This window comes from Typopeltis vanoorti, chromosome 7, assembly GCF_054136105.1.
Source record: "Typopeltis vanoorti isolate ZY-2024b chromosome 7, IOZ_Tvanoo_1.0, whole genome shotgun sequence".
NCBI lineage: Eukaryota > Metazoa > Arthropoda > Arachnida > Uropygi > Thelyphonidae > Typopeltis > Typopeltis vanoorti.
In genome coordinates, this window is record NC_143555.1 from 71,051,339 (window position 1) to 71,072,936 (window position 21,598).

General features: G+C 35.7%; 1 protein-coding gene across 4 annotated transcripts in view; it reads left to right on the forward strand.

Moving 5' to 3' along the window:
* The window catches only part of LOC150104769 (rho guanine nucleotide exchange factor 17-like), a 678,990-nt gene that overhangs the window by 470,770 nt on the left and 186,622 nt on the right, over positions 1 to 21,598 (forward strand). For all 4 annotated transcript variants that reach the window (XR_016548547.1, XR_016548548.1, XM_090395338.1 and 1 more), the window contains 3 exons: positions 13,591 to 13,682; positions 19,784 to 19,860; positions 19,970 to 20,160. Coding sequence is in view for 2 of the 4 variants with exons in the window: in XM_090395338.1 (XP_090251464.1) it covers positions 13,591 to 13,682; positions 19,784 to 19,860; positions 19,970 to 20,160 (360 nt within the window). In the remaining 2 variants the exon portion in view is untranslated. The remainder of the gene's footprint in view (positions 1 to 13,590; positions 13,683 to 19,783; positions 19,861 to 19,969; positions 20,161 to 21,598) is intronic.

Here is a 21,598-nt window from a genome sequence, read left to right on the forward strand (position 1 = left end):
TAAATGCCTTCTATTTTTGGCTTCACAAAGACGGGCCCTTTCTACAGAATGTTCCCTTACTTTGGGGCCACCCTGTATGTATAGTTATTTTATTTTATTTATTTTATTATTTTTTAAGGAACACAAATGTTTTGAATGAAAATGACAGCATTACAATAACTTATGTGATAAAGAATTATTTGTAGAAACTCAGTCCATCTTGGACTGAGACTGACCATGTCCTTTAGTTGCAAAGACCAGAATTAAAATTCTGTTTAGGGCATGAAAAATGTTATGATGAGGGCTCTTCAACTAAAGGTGAGTTAGCCAGTGTCATTTGAAGGTGACAGGATTTTTCATCCTCTAAAATATGCAAACTGATCAGAAGAATATATGCAGCTAATAGACATAATACACTGACCTCATAGCTTTAGTTGCTTCATCTTTTATTTCAAATAACACAGGCAGCAGCTAATTAAAATGTTATTTAAAATCCAAAAGGACTTTCTTATTTTAATGCTTGATAGAACTTCACTGACTGCAAGAGCCCTTTAAAACTTTATCTTAAGAGCCTTAAAATTTTCATATTGGTGATTAAATTATTTTAGAAAAAGGAATAAAATACCTGTTTCTCATTAAGTAGTCAAATGAAATATTTTTAAAGCTCTGTTTGAAATTAATAACTTTTGTATTTATTTTTATTATTTTTTTTTTATTAAACCAGTCTTTAACAGAAATGCTAAGAACAATAAATTTGAGGTCTGGTAAGGTCCAGAACATAATGTATACAAAAACCTATAAGATGTATATCCCCTTTGAAATATTCTTCTCCTGCCTCAATGCAGTGGCTTGGTTCCTTCCCAGCATTTTTCCTATTTTTGGAAGCAGCTCTGGAATTGTTCTAATGGTTTTGAGTTGCTCTGTTGCATTCTGCTTAATTTTATTTACATCTTGAAACCATTCTTTAAGTAAAGATTTCAGCTTAGGGAATAAAAAGAAGTCACAGGAGGCTAAATCTTCTGATAGGGCAACTGAGCCAGAAACTCATATCTTGAAAGACCTGAATTAGCTGGCTGAATGAGATGATTAAGCCTTTATCTCTGGATCGTAACCATAAACTCATGTCTTGTCACCTGTGATGATGATGCTCCTGATGAATCTGATTCTGAACAAAATGATCTGACTTTGCACAAACTTTGCAGCATTTTTGGATCTTCTATCAGAATTTGTTGTTAGGATCCAACTGAAATTCCTTTTTCACAGGCTAGCATTTGAACAGTAATATGCCAATTGTTGATGACCTTTTTGGAACACAAGCCATGAAATTGTGGGTGTGGGATGTAATGGTTCTACAGAGTGAAGGTCATCTTCAGTTGAAGTTTGACCATCTTTAAACCTTTTGAGCCACCTGAACGTCTTTGAGTGGTTTATGGTATTATCTTTGAAAGATGTTTAAGCATTCGATAAGTTTCTATAGCTTTTTAGCCAAGATTAATGCAAAACATAATGCACACGTTCATTAATTTCTGACACTGCAACACTAAACTAATATTTATTCATCAAAGTACTGTACATGACTGAAGTGATGTGATGCAGTATCTTCGAATTTGTTTCATTTGACATTTCTATGTACATATCATATAATGCTAAACACGGATATGGACCCTATGATCTGTTCCAGTGTCATTTTTAATATAATAGCCTCTTTTTAACACCTACCTGGCTTTCTCTTTGCAATAAATAATCATTTATTTATTAATTGTTCCTTATGCATTTTAGGAAGACCATAGAGATGAAGCAGATGGGCATAATTATTATTGTTATGTGACACCTCTAAGGAGTCCAAAGACTCATCGAGGGAGGGCGCCCACTCCACAAGTCTCCGTCTCCACCACTCAATCCGCCAACTACAGTGAACCTCATCTACCATCATCATCTACACCAATGCCATCTACAGCCCACCACCACCACTACTAGTATTTTCACAGACAATCACAAACATCCATGCTCATGGCAGGATTCAAACCCGCAGCTTTTGGCTGGAGAGCAGATATGCTAACCACTCAGCCAACCGGGCTGGCAATGAGATTATGAATTTGTAACTTTTTATCAGTAGTGGCATCTCATGATTGTACTTGAGAAGTTATGAATTCATAACTTCTCAACAGTACAATCATGAGATGTCACTACTGTTGAGAAGTTACGAATTCATCATGCCTGATCCCCTGATCTCTATGGTCCTCCTAAAATGTATAAGGTTGGCAACCCACTACACCCAATAGTGGACTGTATTGGCTCTTCCACTTTGGAAGAGCCATCTTTGGACCCCTTAGAGGTGTCACATAATAATAATAATAATTATGCCCATCTGCTTCATCTCTATGGTCTTCCTAAAATTACCTTGCTAAAAACATCTCTCTCTCTCTCTCTCTCTCATCATTTTTGGAATCTCACTGGCCATACTCTTATATCAAAAACAATCTTCATTTCAAAGAGAAAATAAAAAAATCTAAATTTGCCTCATAATGAGATTATGGTTTCTTTTGATGTAGTTTCCCTATTCACCAACATACAAGAGACTTTTCAGTTTTTACAATCTGATTTCCCAGAAGACATTGTCAGCCTTTTTAAATATACCATCAACATAGGCTATTTTATATGGATAAAGCAACCCTAAAGAAGAGCATAACTGGAAGTTATGCTCTTCTTTAAATGTTTGGTTTCCTCCTCCATATATTTAACTTGACTCTTTCATGCTACTTCTAATATTGCAAGCACTCCCATCCATTTCCTGATTATTCCTGGTAACACCATTCTCATTTTTGGAATGTTCTAGCCTTTCATCACACTTCTCACATACTATAATATGTTCCATTTTATCATTCAGTCTAACACTCCATAAATCTTTTACATTTTTGGATACATGAAACAATTGTTGCATCTTGTTCACTGCAAAAAGTCCAGGGAGAAACTTGATCTCCGAGTTGAGAGACCTTCCACGCTGCTGACATGTGCCTCTTTGCTGCCACTTTTTATGACGTTAACGAGCACTTCCACATGAATGAAGATAAAAACTGAAGTGAACACTTTTAGAACCATAATGCCACAGTACAATGATTATATCCAGTCTGGTTATCACACAAAAGCAGTATTATACAACTACACAATATAATTTAGAGGAAAAAAAAAAAAATTTCGTATTTTCCACATGAATGAAGATAAAAACTGAAGTGAACACTTTTAGAACCACAATGCCACAGTACAATGATTATATCCAGTCTGGTTATCACACAAAAGCAGTATTATACAACTATACAACTACACAATATAATTTAGGGGAAAAAAAAAACTTTTTGTAACGCCATTCAAATACACCACTACTTCTCATCGTAACACTAGCAACATTATCCATGTACAACCTTAGTATCTTTCTGGATCTTGCATTCACTGATAAGACCTCATTTCCATCAAATGGAGGTACTTTAACACCTTAGTTCCAATCTGTAACATCTCTTACTGATTGGAAACAGTAGAACATGCATTCTACAGCTGCCCTCTTGCCCTGCATTTTTGGAAGAGATTATGTGATGTGTTGATTATTCCATTATTTACAACAGAACTGGTTCTTTTTTATTGCGGTATTCTCCACCTGTCAACAATGGGAAGAGAATTTTGACTTTTATAATTAATGATGAATTAAAATACCATTTATGGAAAGTTAGGAAGAAACATGGATTTTAAAACCAGTAATATGATTTACAAATGCATTAAAATATTGTATTGTGGAAATTTTTGTTGTTCAGTCAGGCAATTTTTGTATTTACAAAGAAGCATTCTAGGAGATAACAAATTTTTGGCTAGGTGGTGTAGACCACCCACATTATGCAATATTCACCATGGGGAGATAAAATTCTGTGTATTTTTACTATGAGAATTTTTTAAATGATTCCATCCTCTTAGTTACTGTGATCTTATGATCAGTTGCAGGAATGACTATTGAGGAATCCCAAGCAGAGAGGGCCAACTCAAGGTTAACTCAAATAAGGCCAACCACCTGGGTATCAGTCATCTTTGCACTTCGGTTTCAATTGGTTTTTAGTTATTCAGCTGCATGAGACTGGTGAAAAAGAAAAAAAAACAATAGTCTTTGGCTATATGATGATATAAATAAACTGAGCCCTTTTTCTCTATGTCTATAGGGGTGCAGGAAAGCCTGATGCTCTTTTCTTTTTCCTAATAGTATCAGGCTCTCTATACTAATTATTCTAGGCCTATGATGAATGCCCCTTTACTTTTTCACCTCAGTAAAGGATGAATACTATCAGGCTCTCTTGCACTTCTATACCACTCTAGTGAACACTCCTTTAATTTTTCACTTCAATAAAGGTCTTTTTTTGAATCTTGATGGATGCTTCCATCTTTATTGATGGTCCATCTTTTTTGATATTTTGGAAAAAATGAGCAAAATGAGTGAATTAACTGCTAATGCTGACAAGACAGAATTAAACATTTCTGGAAAGCATGATTTTGGAGGCATTCTCTTTGGATTGACACCCAACAGAGAACCTCTCACTGTACTTGGGATTTCCTTCTCCACCTCTCTAATATTACTAGTTCAAGAACTTATATGCAAAAGCATTGAAACCATAGAAGACTAGTAAATTGGACCACTTTCCTTTTCTTCTAAAGCCACAGTACTTAAAACCATAATCTTCCCTGCTCAGCTGTACATGATAAATATTACAGACATTATAAAAACACAAGAGGCCCTCAGCAAAGAGGCTGAGGGCCTCCAGTTTTAAACTTTACTGAAGTTTCAAAGATACCCTAACAGTAGAGATCTTGCTTGGAGAATTGCATATGGTCACCTTCTAGTATATGCTATCAAACAGAGGTACACCTTAATATTGGAGATCTAATCTGTTACAAATGTTACAGAACATGTATTTTATAGTTCCATCTTACCCTGAATATTTGGAACAGATTATGTAATGTGTTAATCATTCTATTACTTACAACAGAAAAGTTATTTTCTCTCTCTCTCTCCCCACCTGTCTACAATGGGAAGAGAATTTTGATGCTTATAATTAATGAGTTGCAATATCATTTATGGAAAGTTAAAAAAAAAACATGGCTTAAAAACAACCAATATGACATATAAATGGCTTACAATATTGTATTATGGTAATTTAATTATTCATTCTGATGATTTTTATATTCGGAAAGAAGTATTCTAGGAGATACCAAAATTTTGACCGGGTGGACTATACTACCCACATTATGCAATATTCACCAGAGGAAGGGGGATACAATTCTTTCAGTTTTGTTATGAGACATTTTTCAAATGGTTCTATTCTCTTTGTTCACTATAGTCTTATGGTCAACTGCAGGAATGACTGGAGAACAACTGGCAAAGAAGGCCAACTCAAGGCAGTTAACTTAGATAAGGCTTACTACCTGGATACTGGCCATTGCTGGATTTTAGTTTCATATGATACTGCTAAAAAAGGATAGCCTTTGGCTACATGATGATATAAAATAGCTGAGGCCCCTTCCCCAGGCTTTGTCAACCTGTCAAGGATATGGTATCAATGATAATTGACATAAGAGCTTCTTATAATCACTCACTTGTAATTCCATATATAGTAATAATCTATCATTTATCTGACCACATTGGGAAGGCAGTTTGCCATTCTGATAATTAAAGGATCAGATAACTGAAGTACAGTTACATGATGTAACTACATCTTGTAAGAATATCATCAAATCTAATACTCTAAAACCTTGAGTTGCTTCCATCACATACTGCTGAAGATAATTATCCCTCACAAATTTCAACAAATTTACCCTCCTTGTTACCCTACACTATTTCATCAATATAATGAACATCCCTTTAATTTTTCACCTCAATAAAAGTCAAAACTAGTTTGGATAGTGACCCTTCCCTTAATGCTGTGTATTAAGGGAAGGGTCACTATCCATCGTGCAAGGTCAACACCCTCCATATACAATAATAGATTTAGTTTAATCCTTTATCCCAGTGAGAGCAAACAAAGTTTGCGCCTGAAAATATCTTCAGGACTAAATATAGTGTTGTACTATCTTATCCAGTAAGTAGTGCAGCACCAAGGCAACTCGTGGCAAAGGTGGAGCAAGCTACCAGGCACTTCTAACCCAGTATCTCCCATAATGCAAAACACATTTCCTATGTGGATATGTATACTGTTATGCATTAAAGGGATTGGCCATCTACCCAGACTAGTTTCGACCTTTATTGAGGTCTCTTCAGTGGGAGCCAGGCCCAGAGCTGGAGATACCAGGCAGAAGCAGTAGCAAGTCATCTGTGCCTATGGGAGTTGCCAAAAGGTTTATCACCTTTTTTAAAAATTACTCTGGATTTAGAGAAAGATGTTGAAAATTTATTTATCACTAGGTTAGACTATAATAGATTTAGTTTAATCCTTTATCCCAGTGAGAGCAAACAAAGTTTGCGCCTGAAAATATCTTCAGGACTAAATATAGTGTTGTACTATCTTATCCAGTAAGTAGTGCAACACCAAGGCAACTCGTGGCAAAGGTGGAGCAAGCTACCAGGCACTTCTAACCCAGTATCTCCCATAATGCAAAACACATTTCCTATGTGGATATGTATACTGTTATGCATTAAAGGGATTGGCCATCTACCCAGACTAGTTTCGACCTTTATTGATTTCTCTTCAGTGGGAGCCAGGCCCAGAGCTGGAGATACCAGGCAGAAGCAGTAGCAAGTCATCTGTGCCTATGGGAGTTGCCAAAAGGTTTATGCCTTTTTTAAAAATTACTCTGGATTTAGAGAAAGATGTTGAAAATTTATTTATCACTCGGTTAGACTATAATAGATTTAGTTTAATCCTTTATCCCAGTGAGAGCAAACAAAGTTTGCGCCTGAAAATATCTTCAATTGCGCCTGAAAATATCAATAAAGGTCGAAACTAGTCTGGGTAGATGGCCAATCCCTTTAATGCATAACAGTATACATATCCACATAGGAAATGTGTTTTGCATTATGGGAGATACTGGGTTAGAAGTGCCTGGTAGCTTGCTCCACCTTTGCCACGAGTTGCCTTGGTGTTGCACTACTTACTGGATAAGATAGTACAACACTATATTTAGTCCTGAAGATATTTTCAGGCGCAAACTTTGTTTGCTCTCACTGGGATAAAGGATTAAACTAAATCTATTATAGTCTAACCTAGTGATAAATAAATTTTCAACATCTTTCTCTAAATCCAGAGTAATTTTTAAAAAAGGTGATAAACCTTTTGGCAACTCCCATAGGCACAGATGACTTGCTACTGCTTCTGCCTGGTATCTCCAGCTCTGGGCCTGGCTCCCACTGAAGAGACCTCAATAAAGGTCGAAACTAGTCTGGGTAGATGGCCAATCCCTTTAATGCATAACAGTATACATATCCACATAGGAAATGTGTTTTGCATTATGGGAGATACTGGGTTAGAAGTGCCTGGTAGCTTGCTCCACCTTTGCCACGAGTTGCCTTGGTGCTGCACTACTTACTGGATAAGATAGTACAACACTATATTTAGTCCTGAAGATATTTTCAGGCGCAAACTTTGTTTGCTCTCACTGGGATAAAGGATTAAACTAAATCTATTATAGTCTAACCTAGTGATAAATAAATTTTCAACCCTCCATATACAGTTAGTCCAGTTTATGAAGATACTTAATGCACAATTACCCAAATATAGCAAACAAAGTTTATGCATGAAGTATCTTCACAAGTAGGCTACTTGTATATAAAGACTATTGACTTCACATTAGTTGCCTTAGTTTTCAATAATACATAGCACACATCATTCTGAATGTAATATAATGCTATTTTTAAAGGATTAAACAAGAATATAATTTCTTGGCAAGTATAATTTATTTTGCAAACAAGTGAAAAAACTTGTTTGCAAAAAACCTCTCTAACACCTTCACCACTACTGCCTAATATACAAACTGGTCTATAGACAGACACTAATGGCTTGGATTCTCCCCTGTGTCAATAATAATGGCATTAGTTGTCTTTCTTTTCACTCCTCTGAGGCTGTTCCTCTTACCAGACTCTTGTTCACTAACCAAGTCAAGGAAATATGCCAGCTCTTTTGCACATTCTCTTATGTGCAAAACTACCCTTTCATTCCAACAGCCTTATTAACATTAAAATTACTTAATATTCTAAACATTTCACAATCTTCAACTGTCACTCTTCTGTCATTATTATTATTCAATGCTACTCTTCCCCCTCCCCTCAACATGAAATATACTAACAAAATACTCATTGAACATTTCCACTATATCATACATGGATGTGACTGATCCATCAAACATCTCCAGCAACTAAAGTCAGTTTTCAATTTTCACCCTTTCTTCTACTAGCCACATAACTGTAGAATTCTGTAATGTTTTGCTTTGCTGCTTTAACCAATCTCCTTTCAAATTCCACCTCCTTTCTTGCTACACGTGCCTTCTTAGTCTGTACTAAAGAGTACCTCTGTTCTTTATAACTCCTCGATACCATCTTCTTTCTCAGTAGCTCATGCATAATTCCATGATTCATCCATTTCACTCCTATTTTATTTATCCTCCTAACCTTAGGAATATAATATGATATGACAATAAGTAACTACTTTTGGACCAAGTCCCAGGCACTACTATCTAGTCACTTCCCACATCAAAGCCACTTGATGACCTCTCCAATTGGTTGCATTGTGGTGGTCTTCTTTTACTACTGTATGAGAAGACCACCACAATTGTATCTTCTTTTATATTGTAATCTTCAATTGTATCTTCTTTTACTATTGTATGAGAAGACCACCACAATTGTATCTTCTTTTACTATTGTCTTCTTTTACACTTGTATCCATGTGTTGCTTCATCTGCATGCCATATAAAGTAGTTATTTCTAAATAAGCTTAAGGAATTAAATTACTGAGATAAAGAGCCAATAGGCTTCACTTCGGTGAGGTAAATTTATTCAAATTAAGTGGATATTGAATCCAACATTATTTCTTAGCCAAATAAGAAACTCAAGGATAGAAAATCTAAGCGTTTCATGCCGAATATAGAAAACCATCGATGAGTCCAAGCATAAGCCAACACCTGGTACATGCTGGGGCAACTCGTAGTAAAGTTGGAGTAAGCTCCGATCACTGTCCTTAGTATTTTCCCATAATGTAAAACACAATTCCTAGGAGATGTATGTTGTTATACATTATGGGGGAAGGTCACTACCCAGACCAGTTTCGACATTTTTTGAGGTCTCATCAGTGAGTAGGTAGACCCAGATGTAAATCTTGCCGAACTTTTATAGTTTTCTATATTTGGCATGAAACTCTTAGATTTTCTATCCTTGAGTTTCTTATTTGGCTAAGAAATAATGTTGGATTCAATATCCACTTAATTTGAATTAAGGAATTAAATATCCTTACTCATATGTCATTTTGTGCTTCCTAGTTAAAGTAACTCACCATTGTCACTTCCTCATTCACACTCTTATCTGCTTGAATATTTCAGAATCATCTCTCTTTACATTTTCTGGCTTGCTGCAGCAACACCCCATTAAATATCAAAAATTCATGCTCTACTCTGTCTCACACATCAGATGGTCTCAAAGCCATTATATTGCTTTTTTCTAAGATTCTACAATGAGTCATAGTTCTTCTGAGATCACCAGCAATATTCCACTTCTTTCATTGTCTTTTTGAAAAAATGCTATAATACCTAACCATTATATTCCATTCCTTTGAATACAACATCCTCTGTTAATCATATCTCACTTACACCAATGATTTGCAGATTTGCTAATTTTATCAAGACCACAAATTCTGTATCTTTATTCCCAATCTCATTCCCCTCCTGGGAAGTTACTATTAGTAAAACAACCTTGCCTCCCCTAGTCTATCCCCTCCTTCCTACAATTTCTTACTTCATCATTGAGGTCATCTCTGCATCCTTATTTTGAATTTCCTCATCATTTATCTCATGGATCGTGGTAGCTTAGGTTTACATTTCTACTGTCTAATTTTCATTTTCCTTCCTGGTCTCATACTAAAGATGAAATTCGTCTTTAATTTCTCACTAGCACCTTCCCTTCTTATGATTGTGTTCACATCTGTCATACCAACTCCATCGCCATTCTTCCTTTATTTGCAGTTCCATTGTCTTTCACTTCTTCTATCTTGCTAATCTCTACTGTTCATTCATTCCTTTCTGTTATAACACATTTGCTATACTCCACTTTCACCCTGCCTTTGTTGCCTGTGTCACTCATGCTACTATCAATAACTTCTTGCATCAGTTCACTCACTCACCACTTTTTTCATAACTTTCTTACTATTCAATGACTGATTTTTCACATTATCTTAATGATAAGACTCACTCTTCTCATTGTACTCTTATCCCCAATTACTGATACATTACCACCTATTAGTGCTGCATTACAGTTGCACTTTACAGGTACTCTTCTCCCATCTACTTAACCCACAATTTATCCACCTAATCTAATGAATTCATGTAGAATACATCACATTTCACAAAATGATAAATCAACGTGCAGATTCCTTAGAGAAAAAGCAGCTGTCATCTTGCTTTCAATGTTTGTTAGTACTTGTTGTTCTGCCTTTAAACAGTTTGGAACAAAACTGAAACACACACACACACACTACAAGCATGCAACTGCTACAATCACTCTCACACATAAGTACCTCAAAAATGTAATTAATCAATAAACTTTATATGAACTTATATGTCCTCCAAATACTTATAATAAATTATATGCCCTCCAAATACTTCTTTAGACATGAAATTTATCTAACAACATAATAACAATAACACTGAAGGATAAAACTGATATCTTAAATCCTTTGGCAGTTGATCAGTTTTGATAATCTCAATTAATTGATGGGAATAGAGTCTTCTGATTGGAAATTTGTAAGCATTGTTTTCAGTTGATAAAGGTATTTCATTGCATAAAATGGAGAATTACCCACATAGTTCATGTGTTTCTTATTCAAAAATTCCACATGCTTTATGTCCCAGGTCAAGACTGCATGATCACTCTTGCTATATGGAAGTTGCTTGGTTATGGACAATTTCTCTGATTCTTTTACCATATCCAACAGTCTCAAATTTCTGGTTCCTTTCATCGTATATGCTGTAGTAAGTTTTACCAATGGGTTACAATGTATGTTATACTAGACAAGTTATACTCTTGTTTTAATCTTTTGTTTACTTAAGCATAGTAAACAAAGTTTTTGCATAAAGTAACTTTACAACATTTTCTTCAGTGTCTCATAATGCAAATGCATTACAGGAAGGAATACTCTATATATTATTTTTATTATTATCATTACCAGACCTCAATGGAGTCAAAAGACTCATCACAGGAGGTACACATTGTATACATAATCACACCCACAAAGTTCATCAAATTGTGTCTTAAACTCATTCGACATCTCCACATTCACCACACACACACACACACACTCAGACAATGCATTCCACTCACTAAGTATTCTCCATGCAAAGAATCTGCTTCTCACTCCTTTGTTTACACTCTCCTTATACATTTTCCAGAGATTGTCCTTGTTCTAATAATCCCATTCTATGAATAATTTCTTCCTTATTAACCAGTAACAGCCCCCTTACCAACTTAAATATCTCAGTCATATTCCCCCCCCCCCCCTCTCTCTCTCTTCTTCTTCCTCTTATTCATGAGGCTTTGCAAATGGAATTCCCTCAATCTATCTTCAAACCCCAAATTCCAAAGACTAGTTACCACTTTTTGAATCTTTGAATCTTCTCAGCACTGTGATTTTCACCATAAAATCAGGTGACCAATTCTGTGCACAATAATCCATTGAGGCCTGATCACGGGCATATACAGGGGAACCATAACTTTATTTCTGCACTTCGAGGTCCTCCATGTCATAATCTGCTATAATCTGATGATTTCACAACTTGTATAATGTGACCTTCTGAATATCAGATCCTTGGCTATCACCACTCCAAAAAGATCTCTCATCTCCTCTTCTCCATTCAAAATTTCCTCAACAAGGGTATACATTACATCTCATTATTGCTTACCAGATTTCAGAACTTTGTACCTCTGCATCATTGAAATGACAGTTCCACTCACTTGCCCACTCATGCAATCTACTGAAGTCCTTCTGTAAGGCCACAACATCTGCTTGAATTCTCATTGTTTGATTTGCATTATCTGTAAACAGTTGCATATCTCCAATTAAACCCATTCCAGTTCATTCATATACATGATAAACAACAATGTCCCAAACATATTCCTCCAGCACACCACCAATGTTTTTTTTTTTTGGCACCGCACCCTCATACACTGCACATACCTATCTGATAGCCAGTCACCTATCCAACTCACTAATCTAGCTTCCAATTCCATCCATTCCAATTTAGTTAGCAACTTGTTATATGGCAGTCTATTAACAGCCTTTGCAAAATCTAAGTGTACCACTGCCTATGCATCTCTCTACAGTCTAATGAGACTAGAGTAGATTTGTACATAGCAGATTTGTAAAACATTACTTTCTTTAGAATATCCATGCTGGCACTCCCAGATAGTGCTGCTGTTATATCAAGCATTTCTTATCCTTGCTCTCACTAATCTCTCTAATACCTTAACCACAACTCCAGATATACGGATTGGTCTATAATTTGTAGCCACTGCCTTATCACTGGTTTTGTGAAGTGAAACAGTTTTACTTTCTTTCAATGTCCTCCTGATCTGTGCTGTTCAAAGAATTTTATTAATCAGATATGCCAAGGCTACTGCCAACTCACTGGAACATTCTCTTATGAATTTGCTTATATGTCATCAAATCCTATTGCCTTATTGACATTGAGCTTACATAATTTCTTATATACTTCCTGCTTGCTCCTAATTAAACCATCCTCTCCCAATTTGTCTACATATATAGTTCTCATGATTTCACACTGATGAGGATAAAAAAAAAACCTGTCGAATTGTTCACTGCATACCACAACTGTATCCTCTGCAGCAATTACCAGACCACCATCTTTTCCATTCTTACATATTTATATATCTCTATTGGTTATTTTCCCTAAATTGCACTTCCATCTCTCACTGAACAACTTTCTCCAGCCATCTAACTCCAAATCCAATTAATAAGACAATTTCCCCTGCAGGTAATTATTAATTGGTTGAGTAAGGGGGAAAAAAAGGAAGATAACTTCTTTATCCTTTTTTTCTTTTCCTTCACTGAAAAAATAATCCACATGCATAAGTTATGCACAAATTAGATATATTCATGGGTAGAATTACATTTGTAGTAGCTGGAAGTTTGTGCAGAGCCACTGCATTATCTTTGTAATGTTTTTAATAAATACTTCCTGAATGTCATATCTCTATCTGCCAGCACAACTAGATTTGTCCATGTCTTCCATATTTGTACATTCTTATTAATTATAGTATATGGTGTGGTGTCTTTTCAGCTTAAAATGTAAAACCTTACATTTTTATATCAAAATAGCATTTCAAATTATCTTAAAAGCTGTGTATATGCTTGCTGTTATTTCCAGAGAAGGGGTGGATAGTTTGATCATTATATTTCCATCACCAGAGAAAAGAGCAACTTGGGAAGCATCTTTTAATGAAGCAAAACAAAAATTAGGTAAGTCATTTGTTAAGCTGTGAATTACACAATAAATATGGATGTTTCATTGTGATTTTTTAAAGATCTATTTTAAATATACATAAGTACAAAATAACTTCAAACTGTATAATGTAGTTAAGCTTACTCATTTTATTTGTCTCCATACAGCAATGCTTTGTATGTTTTGTATGTCAGCTTAGTGACTTCTTATATGTGAGTTTTGATATAAAAATTATAAATAGATCAGATTTCTCATTATCAGATTATCTTTTTTTTATGGAAGTTTTTTTCACTTGGCTATGCTACTAATTATATATTGGGTTTTATCCTTTATCCAAGTGTTAGTAAACAAAGTTTGTGCCTGAAGTACTTTCAGGACTGGAGCAACTCATGGTAAAGGTGGTATAAGTTCTCATCACTTGCCTTAGTATCCCCCCCCCCCCATAATGCAAAGCACATCTCCTTGTGGAACATGTATAATACTATGCATTAAGGGAAGTATACTACTATATATACTAGCATTAAGGGAAGTATACTACTATATATACTAGCATTAAGGGAAGTATACTACTATATATACTAGCATTAAGGGAAGTATAATACTATGCATTAAGGGGGGGGGTACTGCCAATACCCATGGTATTGGCAGTACCCCCCCCACAATCCTATCTTCTCTATCCTCCATAAAAATACTCAACTCTTCACATTCTGTCCCTGTAGTTACATCATCTGCTGTTAGCCAAGTCTCACTAATGCCTATAACTTTTGATGAAGTTGCATTAACCAATGTGAAAACCTCTTTCCTTCTTGTTCCTGATCCTTGTTGCATTAGTATACAGAAACTGCAACATCCTTTTAGGCTCCCAACCACCTGTACTTCCTGAAATGACTGCCTTATTCAATATTTTTTTTGCTTGACAGACTAGATGCCACACTTTTTGATTATTCTTATACTCACTCACCTCATGGATGCCCTCACCTGCATCCACTCTAATTTTTTAATTTTTCCTGATTTTGCACTTCAGCATGCTCAGTGAACAGAGCTCTCTATTTCTAGTCACCTAACACCAAAACTATTCAGGTGGGGTCCATCAACATTATACAGTTCCTTCTTTCTGTCAAACTTAGACCATAGGCCGACAAATCCTATATCATTCCTTCTGCACAACCTGCATGTTGATTTGCTTGCTATCGTTGCCTTCCTCTTCAATTCATCTCTATTATAGCATGTGTAATAGAAGCTATCCAATTGCAGTACCTTAAGCATCCATAAATTAAAGATACCAAGAACTTATATACTTGGTTTAATCCTTTATCCGAGTGTAAGCAAACAAATTTCCCAGTCCTGAAGTATTTTCAGGACTGGGAAATTTGTATATAGAAGCCAGTGACTTCACATCACTCACCTTAGTATCCCATAATGCAAAACATATATTCTTACGGGCATGTATAATGCTATGCGTTATGGGAAGTTCACTACCCAGACTGGTTTCAACCTTTATTGAGGTCTCATCAGTGGAAGCCAGACACATAGGTGATACTAAGGTTGAAGTAATGCAGTAGTCGTATTTTCATGTACGAGTAGCCAGAAAAGGTGTTACACTGTATTATTAAAATACTCTGGATTAGACATAGCTGTTGGAAGTTTTTGCACTTGGTTATATTATAAATTAAGTAATTCATATATTACTTAATTTATAGTTAAAATATATTACTTAATTTATATATATGTATTATAAATTAAGAGTCACTAGTGGTGTACTGCAGGAGTCAGCTTTGGGACCATTGTTATTCAAGTTGTATATTAATATTAATGATGTTAGGATGGGTTTAACTAGTGATATGCAGCTGTTTGCAGATGATGCAAAATTGAGGAGAATCAATGCAGAGTCAAGCAGATGTTATGGCCTTGCAGGAGGAATTGAATGTATAGCATGAATGGGCAGGTAGGTGGAACTGTCAGTTCAATGTTGCAAAGTGTAAGGTTTTGAAATTTGGTAAGCAACATTGGGATGCAAAGTATACACTTGGTGGTGAAACTTTAAAGGAGGTAGAGGAAATGAGAGATCTGGGAGTGATGGTAGACACTGAAATTCAGGAAGGCATCACATTGGATAATGACAGTGATGCAGAGGACCCTAACATGCAGAAATAAAGAGGTTATGATGCCATTGTATAAGGCCTTGATCAGGCTTCATATGGATTATTGTGTGTGCGGATCTGGTCACTGAGTTTCCAAGTTGATGAGGATATGTTGGAAAGGGTCCAGAGAAGATTCACAAAGGTTGTCAGTGGTCTTTGGAATGTGGAGTATGAGGACAGATTGAAAGATTATAAATTGCAAAGCCTTGTGAATAGGAGGTGGAGGGAGGGAATATGATTGAGACATAAGCTAGTCAGGGTTGTTATGGAAGAGATTTTTCATAAAATGGGAGGGGGGAGGTATAACAATAGGCCATCGCTGGAAACTGTATAAAGAGGGTGTGAGCAGAGGAGTAAGGAGCAGGTTCTTTGCATGGAGAGTGGTTGGTAAGTAGAATGCATTGCCTGAATGTGTTGTGAATGTAGACACATTGAATCATTTTAATGCATGGTTGGATGACCATTGTGTGCAATAGTGTGTACCTTCCACAATGAATCTGACTCCATGGGAGTCAGATGTTAATAATAATAATAATAAAACAACTCTTAGAGGTTTGACATATTGAAAGACCTATGCAACTTTTGTCTTAGAAAGAACTTTTCTCTCTCTCTTTTTAAAATACTTTTTGTTTTTTAAACTGAATCTTCCAGTCTGAGTAGATTCAGATACTATTTACTGTGAAAATTCTCTCAATTACTGTACAACTTCCTCCAGCTATAAGTAATGCCATCTGTGTGGATGAGTTTACCATCTTTTGTCATTCTTGCAGTATTTTTTGGTAAGAAAAATTGTGGAAGAGAAACTTGAGCAAGTTAGCTCAGAAATTTACAGGGTAGACACTGGGGAGTTCTTTCGCTTGGTGGAGCAGCAGGAAGGAGCGATGACAAGGGGCCATCCCTGGAAGTTACGAAAGGCTGTGAGCAAGAGGGTGAGGAGTGGTTTCTTTGCATGGATGGTGGTGCAACCATGGAATGCATTGCCTGATAGAGTGGTGAAAGCAAGAATGGTCAATGAGTTCAAGGAGTGGTATGACAGACTGTGTCATACCACTCCTTGAACTCACTGAGTGGTATGACACAGTCTGTCATACCACTCAATGAGTCAAGGCAGTGAGGTCACACACTTAGATAGAATACCTGATATACCTGACTGAAAGAAAGAAGACCCAGATGTCTGTAGATTGATACAATTAAAAATGGCTTTAGAAGTACAAAAGGTATAATGCTTCTATATTGGAATCCTCAAATGATAGATTCATTTGGAATAAAATTGTTAATGAAGAATGAGAAGCTAGTCATAATTTAAATTTAAACATATATACTGGTGCCCAAAAGCTAAGGATGAACTACATTTTTACCTATATATGAAAAAATTTTCATGCCTACAGCCAAATGTGGACAGGAATTTATTGCCAGCATACTAATAAATTATATTACACTAAAAATGTGTCATTAATTTTGATGCTTTTGACAAAAGTTTCAAATTGCTTATGGAGGTAGTTAAAGAATTAATGTACAGTGCTTACAGAAAATTATGCAGAGAGAAATTTCAGTATGGAATATGTCCACCCTGAACTGCGATGCAGCTCTCACAATGTTGTACCATGCTTAGCAACAAGTAATTCAAGAGTTCTTTTGGAAAACTGGCCCACTTCTCCTTCAGAGCAAGGACTTGTTTGTTTTCTGGAGGGGAATTTCAAGCAGCAATGCATCTCCCTATTGTGTCCAAACATGTTCTGTGGGGTTGAGATCTGAGGAAAGTGCTAGCCACTCAATGCGATTAATATCCTCAGTCTTCAGAAGTATCTCCAGTGCTTGTGTACGATGGGGTGTGGCATTGTCATCCATGAAAATGAATTCTTCACCTACAGCACCATGGAACAATCAAACATAACATTGAAGAACTTTGCTGCAATGTTGTTCACAAGTGCTGGAAAATGGAACATAGTTCCATTTTCCATCACTTGTAGCTTGGTGCATCCATTAAGCATAATGCTCCCCCATACCATGACCCCAGCACTGCTGTATCTATCCCTTTCAAGAACATTCTTGTGATGTAAGCAGTACCACTTTTACATTACATTAAGTGCCATCAGGATCTGAGGAAAGAAATTACACTTATCAAAGCGTACATTAGCCCACTGGTGTCTTGTCCAATTTTTATGAATATAACACCACTGAAAACATGCTCTGTAATGAGCTGTGGATAAAGAGATGCATACTACACACCTTCAGGCATATAGGCCTACTGGTTGCAGATGTCTTTGCCACAGTTTGTCAAGATATCCACATAACTGTGCTTGAATGAAGCCGACTTGCAAGCTGGACCTGCCTTGTTAGGTTGACTATGTTTTGCTGTCTTAACCAAAAATCTGTCTTTATGTTCAGTTGTAGAGCAAGTGTGACCTCTTAACAAATGTCTTGAACACATTCCATTGGTCTGAAACATTGCCCAGAGCCTGGATACAATGTTGGAGATTCTGAATGTTCTATCAATATCAGTAATTCTGTGGCCTTCTTCAAGCTTTCTAATAATTCTTTCCCATGTGAAATCATCTAGATCAGAGCTCGGCAACCTTTTTAATATGAAGAGCGCAATATAAAATTAGAAAATTACAGAGGGCTTGACACTGGCATTTTTTCTCTCATTTCAACCTTAGAGATTCCATGATTACTTGTTTTTAAGAAAAAATGAGATTTCAAATTTTAACATTATTTTATTTAACTCGCTTTACAACATATTTTTGTCATATCCGAATGAATATAAAATACCATAAAAAATAAAATAATAAATGAATACAAAAAATATAAATTCAATAGAATTTAATGAGAAACCTGGCCTTGTACATCATCTGCTAATTTTTTATAATCAAGTATATAGTTTGAAGTACCTGCTCTTGAACAATTATCCAAATGTGAGTCTGTAAAAGGTTTTTTCTTCTTGGCTAACAAATGCAAAATTTTAAAAGATGCGACTGTTGCTGCTTTTGACTGTTGCAACGGTTTAGTAAAAAAACTTTGCTATTTAGTAATGGATGATTTCAAAGATAAAATCTTTTTTTTTTTTCTTATTTTGGATTTCACTGGATAGTCAAAATTAAAATTGGCATGAATGATTTTGAAATGTCATTCTATATTACTTTTTTTAGAAATAGCCACACTATTATTGCAGAATAAACAAATACATTTGCCATTAAGATTGATAAAACAGTACTCTTCCTCCCAATCGTCATTAAAATAGTACGTTCTTTTCCATTCACGTTTATCCATTATAAAGGGTTAAAAATATCTTTGTAAACAAAGTATTTTATATTTGCACTGATAGCGGGAGTGATTCAACAAACACACATACTAAAAAACAAAGGATTCTAACAATGTTTAGAAGTGGTGTGAAGGGTAGTGAGAGTGGTCGCATTGATAACTAGATGATGTCAACAGCTCAAACTACTTATAATCAGTAGTCTCTCATCTTAATAGGCACAAATAAAACAGTTTACAATAATTTCTCTGAAGGCGTACTAAAAATTCACTGTGGCACCCACAGTGAATTTTTAGTCGTGGGCACTGTGTTGCCATCTCCTGATCTAGATAATGTCTTTGAGACATTACAGGACATCAAAGTTTGCAACTTTATTCCTTCACTTAGCACAGCTTTTTGCCTTTTATCCTGTTGATTGCTACCATGTGATCCCTTTTCAGTGCAATTAGAAAATTTTAATGTTTATCTTCTTTCTACTTGAAATCATCAGTTATTCAAATTGACACAATCTGATTTACCTGAATTTGCATTTGTAATCTTCAGAAATAGTGTTCATCCTTTGGTTTTGGACACCAGCATAAGACTTGTCATAGTATCTTGTACCCTTTGAGGGTATATCAGGAATTTAATGATAATATTCTGAAACTGGTTATATATTTATGCTCGGAGAATAATTTAATATGGAACAATATATATTTTTGTTATTTTTATATGATAGCACTTTCTACAGATAGAAGACCACCTCCGGAATTTATGTATCCTTTACCCATCAGAAAAACTAGAGCAGGATTACAGGTAAGTGTATGCCACTCAGTTTGGTGAGCATCAGAAGCCATTCATTCACTTTTTATAAAAGTTATTAATATAATATACTTTGCATACTTCCATTTTTTTTCGTTTTCAGTTCACATGTGCAGCATCAACTTTAGGCTTAAATCAGTGTGGTCTTCGAGATGTGTGGGTATGCAACAGTGATGGATATGTGGGGCAAGTGTGCATTCTTAGTTTACAACCTGATCCAACTGTTACATCTTGCAATGGAGTTTGCAATGCTCGTATCCTTGCTGTAGCTTCCATTCCAGCTACCTGCCCACCGTAAGTTGTCTGTTTACTTATTTAGGTTATTATGCACAAAATTACTTACTGAATAGTATTATTTACCAAAACAACTAACTTTTAAAACTCATTATGACACTGTAGTGAAATAAAGTATAATAATTTACTATACTAATAAGAGGATTTTGTCATTCTGGTATGTTGTTCCATTTAGCATTAGCTCTTCAGAGAATGAATAAGTTTTTACATGGCAGAAAGTTCATGGCAAAAAGTATCTCAGTTGAAAAGTTAATTGATAAAATGTACCTCTATGTGTATATTTCAAAAGCAGATTTACATACCTGGAGGACACTGGAATAGTAAACAGGCACTATTGGCAGATAATAATGTTAAATAATAGCATAGCCATGCTTTTGATTGAGGAGATTGTATCATATTGATGAAATTCATTATGGATATTTTCATTGAACTTAATAACATTACACTCACACATCTGACTAGCAAATGACACTCATGACTTAAGTTTTTAATGGTATTAACAACACCAAACAATTTAATCAAAAGACGTTTAATTAACTTCTTATATTTTGCTGAATTTCAAATCAGTATCATCAGAGCACAACACACTTGTACACATGACAGTGAGTAAGTAAAACAATAAATTGCAGTGTACAAAAGATCTAAAGTCCTATTTATGGTGCCCTCTAATGTTGAAAAAAAAATCATTGCCACTATGTGGGAGTTGCTCTTAGGATGAGAGTCTCTCAAATTTTTGGCAAATTAATGCAACCATACTTGTTCGACTTAGGAGAATTCTTCAAAGCCATTGCTGACTCAAAAAATAATCTTTCAGATCTAACAATTCCTAAGTAGCACATTTGTTTTCTTCCATCTAATCCTGCGTGAATCAGTATCCAAAGCATGGTCTACCAGTCCTGACTTGCCATAGTAATGGTAGCGAATGTATTTTTTATGTTCTTCCAGGCAGATCTTCCTGTTTGCTCATAGTAGGCCAAGTCACAGTCACAGGGAACTTCATACACTCCTGGGTGTGCTAAAGAGTGAAGTTTATCCTTAGGCGAGCGGATCAGAGTTGCTAGTTTTACATGCGGTTTGAAAGTGGTGCGAAGGCCATGTTTCATCAGTACTTTGACTATCTTTTCTGATGTACCTCTGACATAGGGAATAGTTTCTTGTGTATTAGGGGAGGAAGGAGTAATGGGCTGTGTAGTATTTTATCTATTTTGTAGGGATTGTAGTAGTTGGCTAAGAACGTATGGCGCAGATATTTGAGTTCTGTGGTCAGAGCTGTATTGTTAGAACAAATGGCTCTGGCTCTGTGTGTAAGTATTTTTAAAATGCCATACTGTTGGACTGGATGATGATGTGATTGTTTATGTAGGTATCTTTCTGTGTGTGTTGGCTTTCTGTAAATGGAAAAAGATAGTGATCCATGTGAAAGGCATGGTAAACAGTT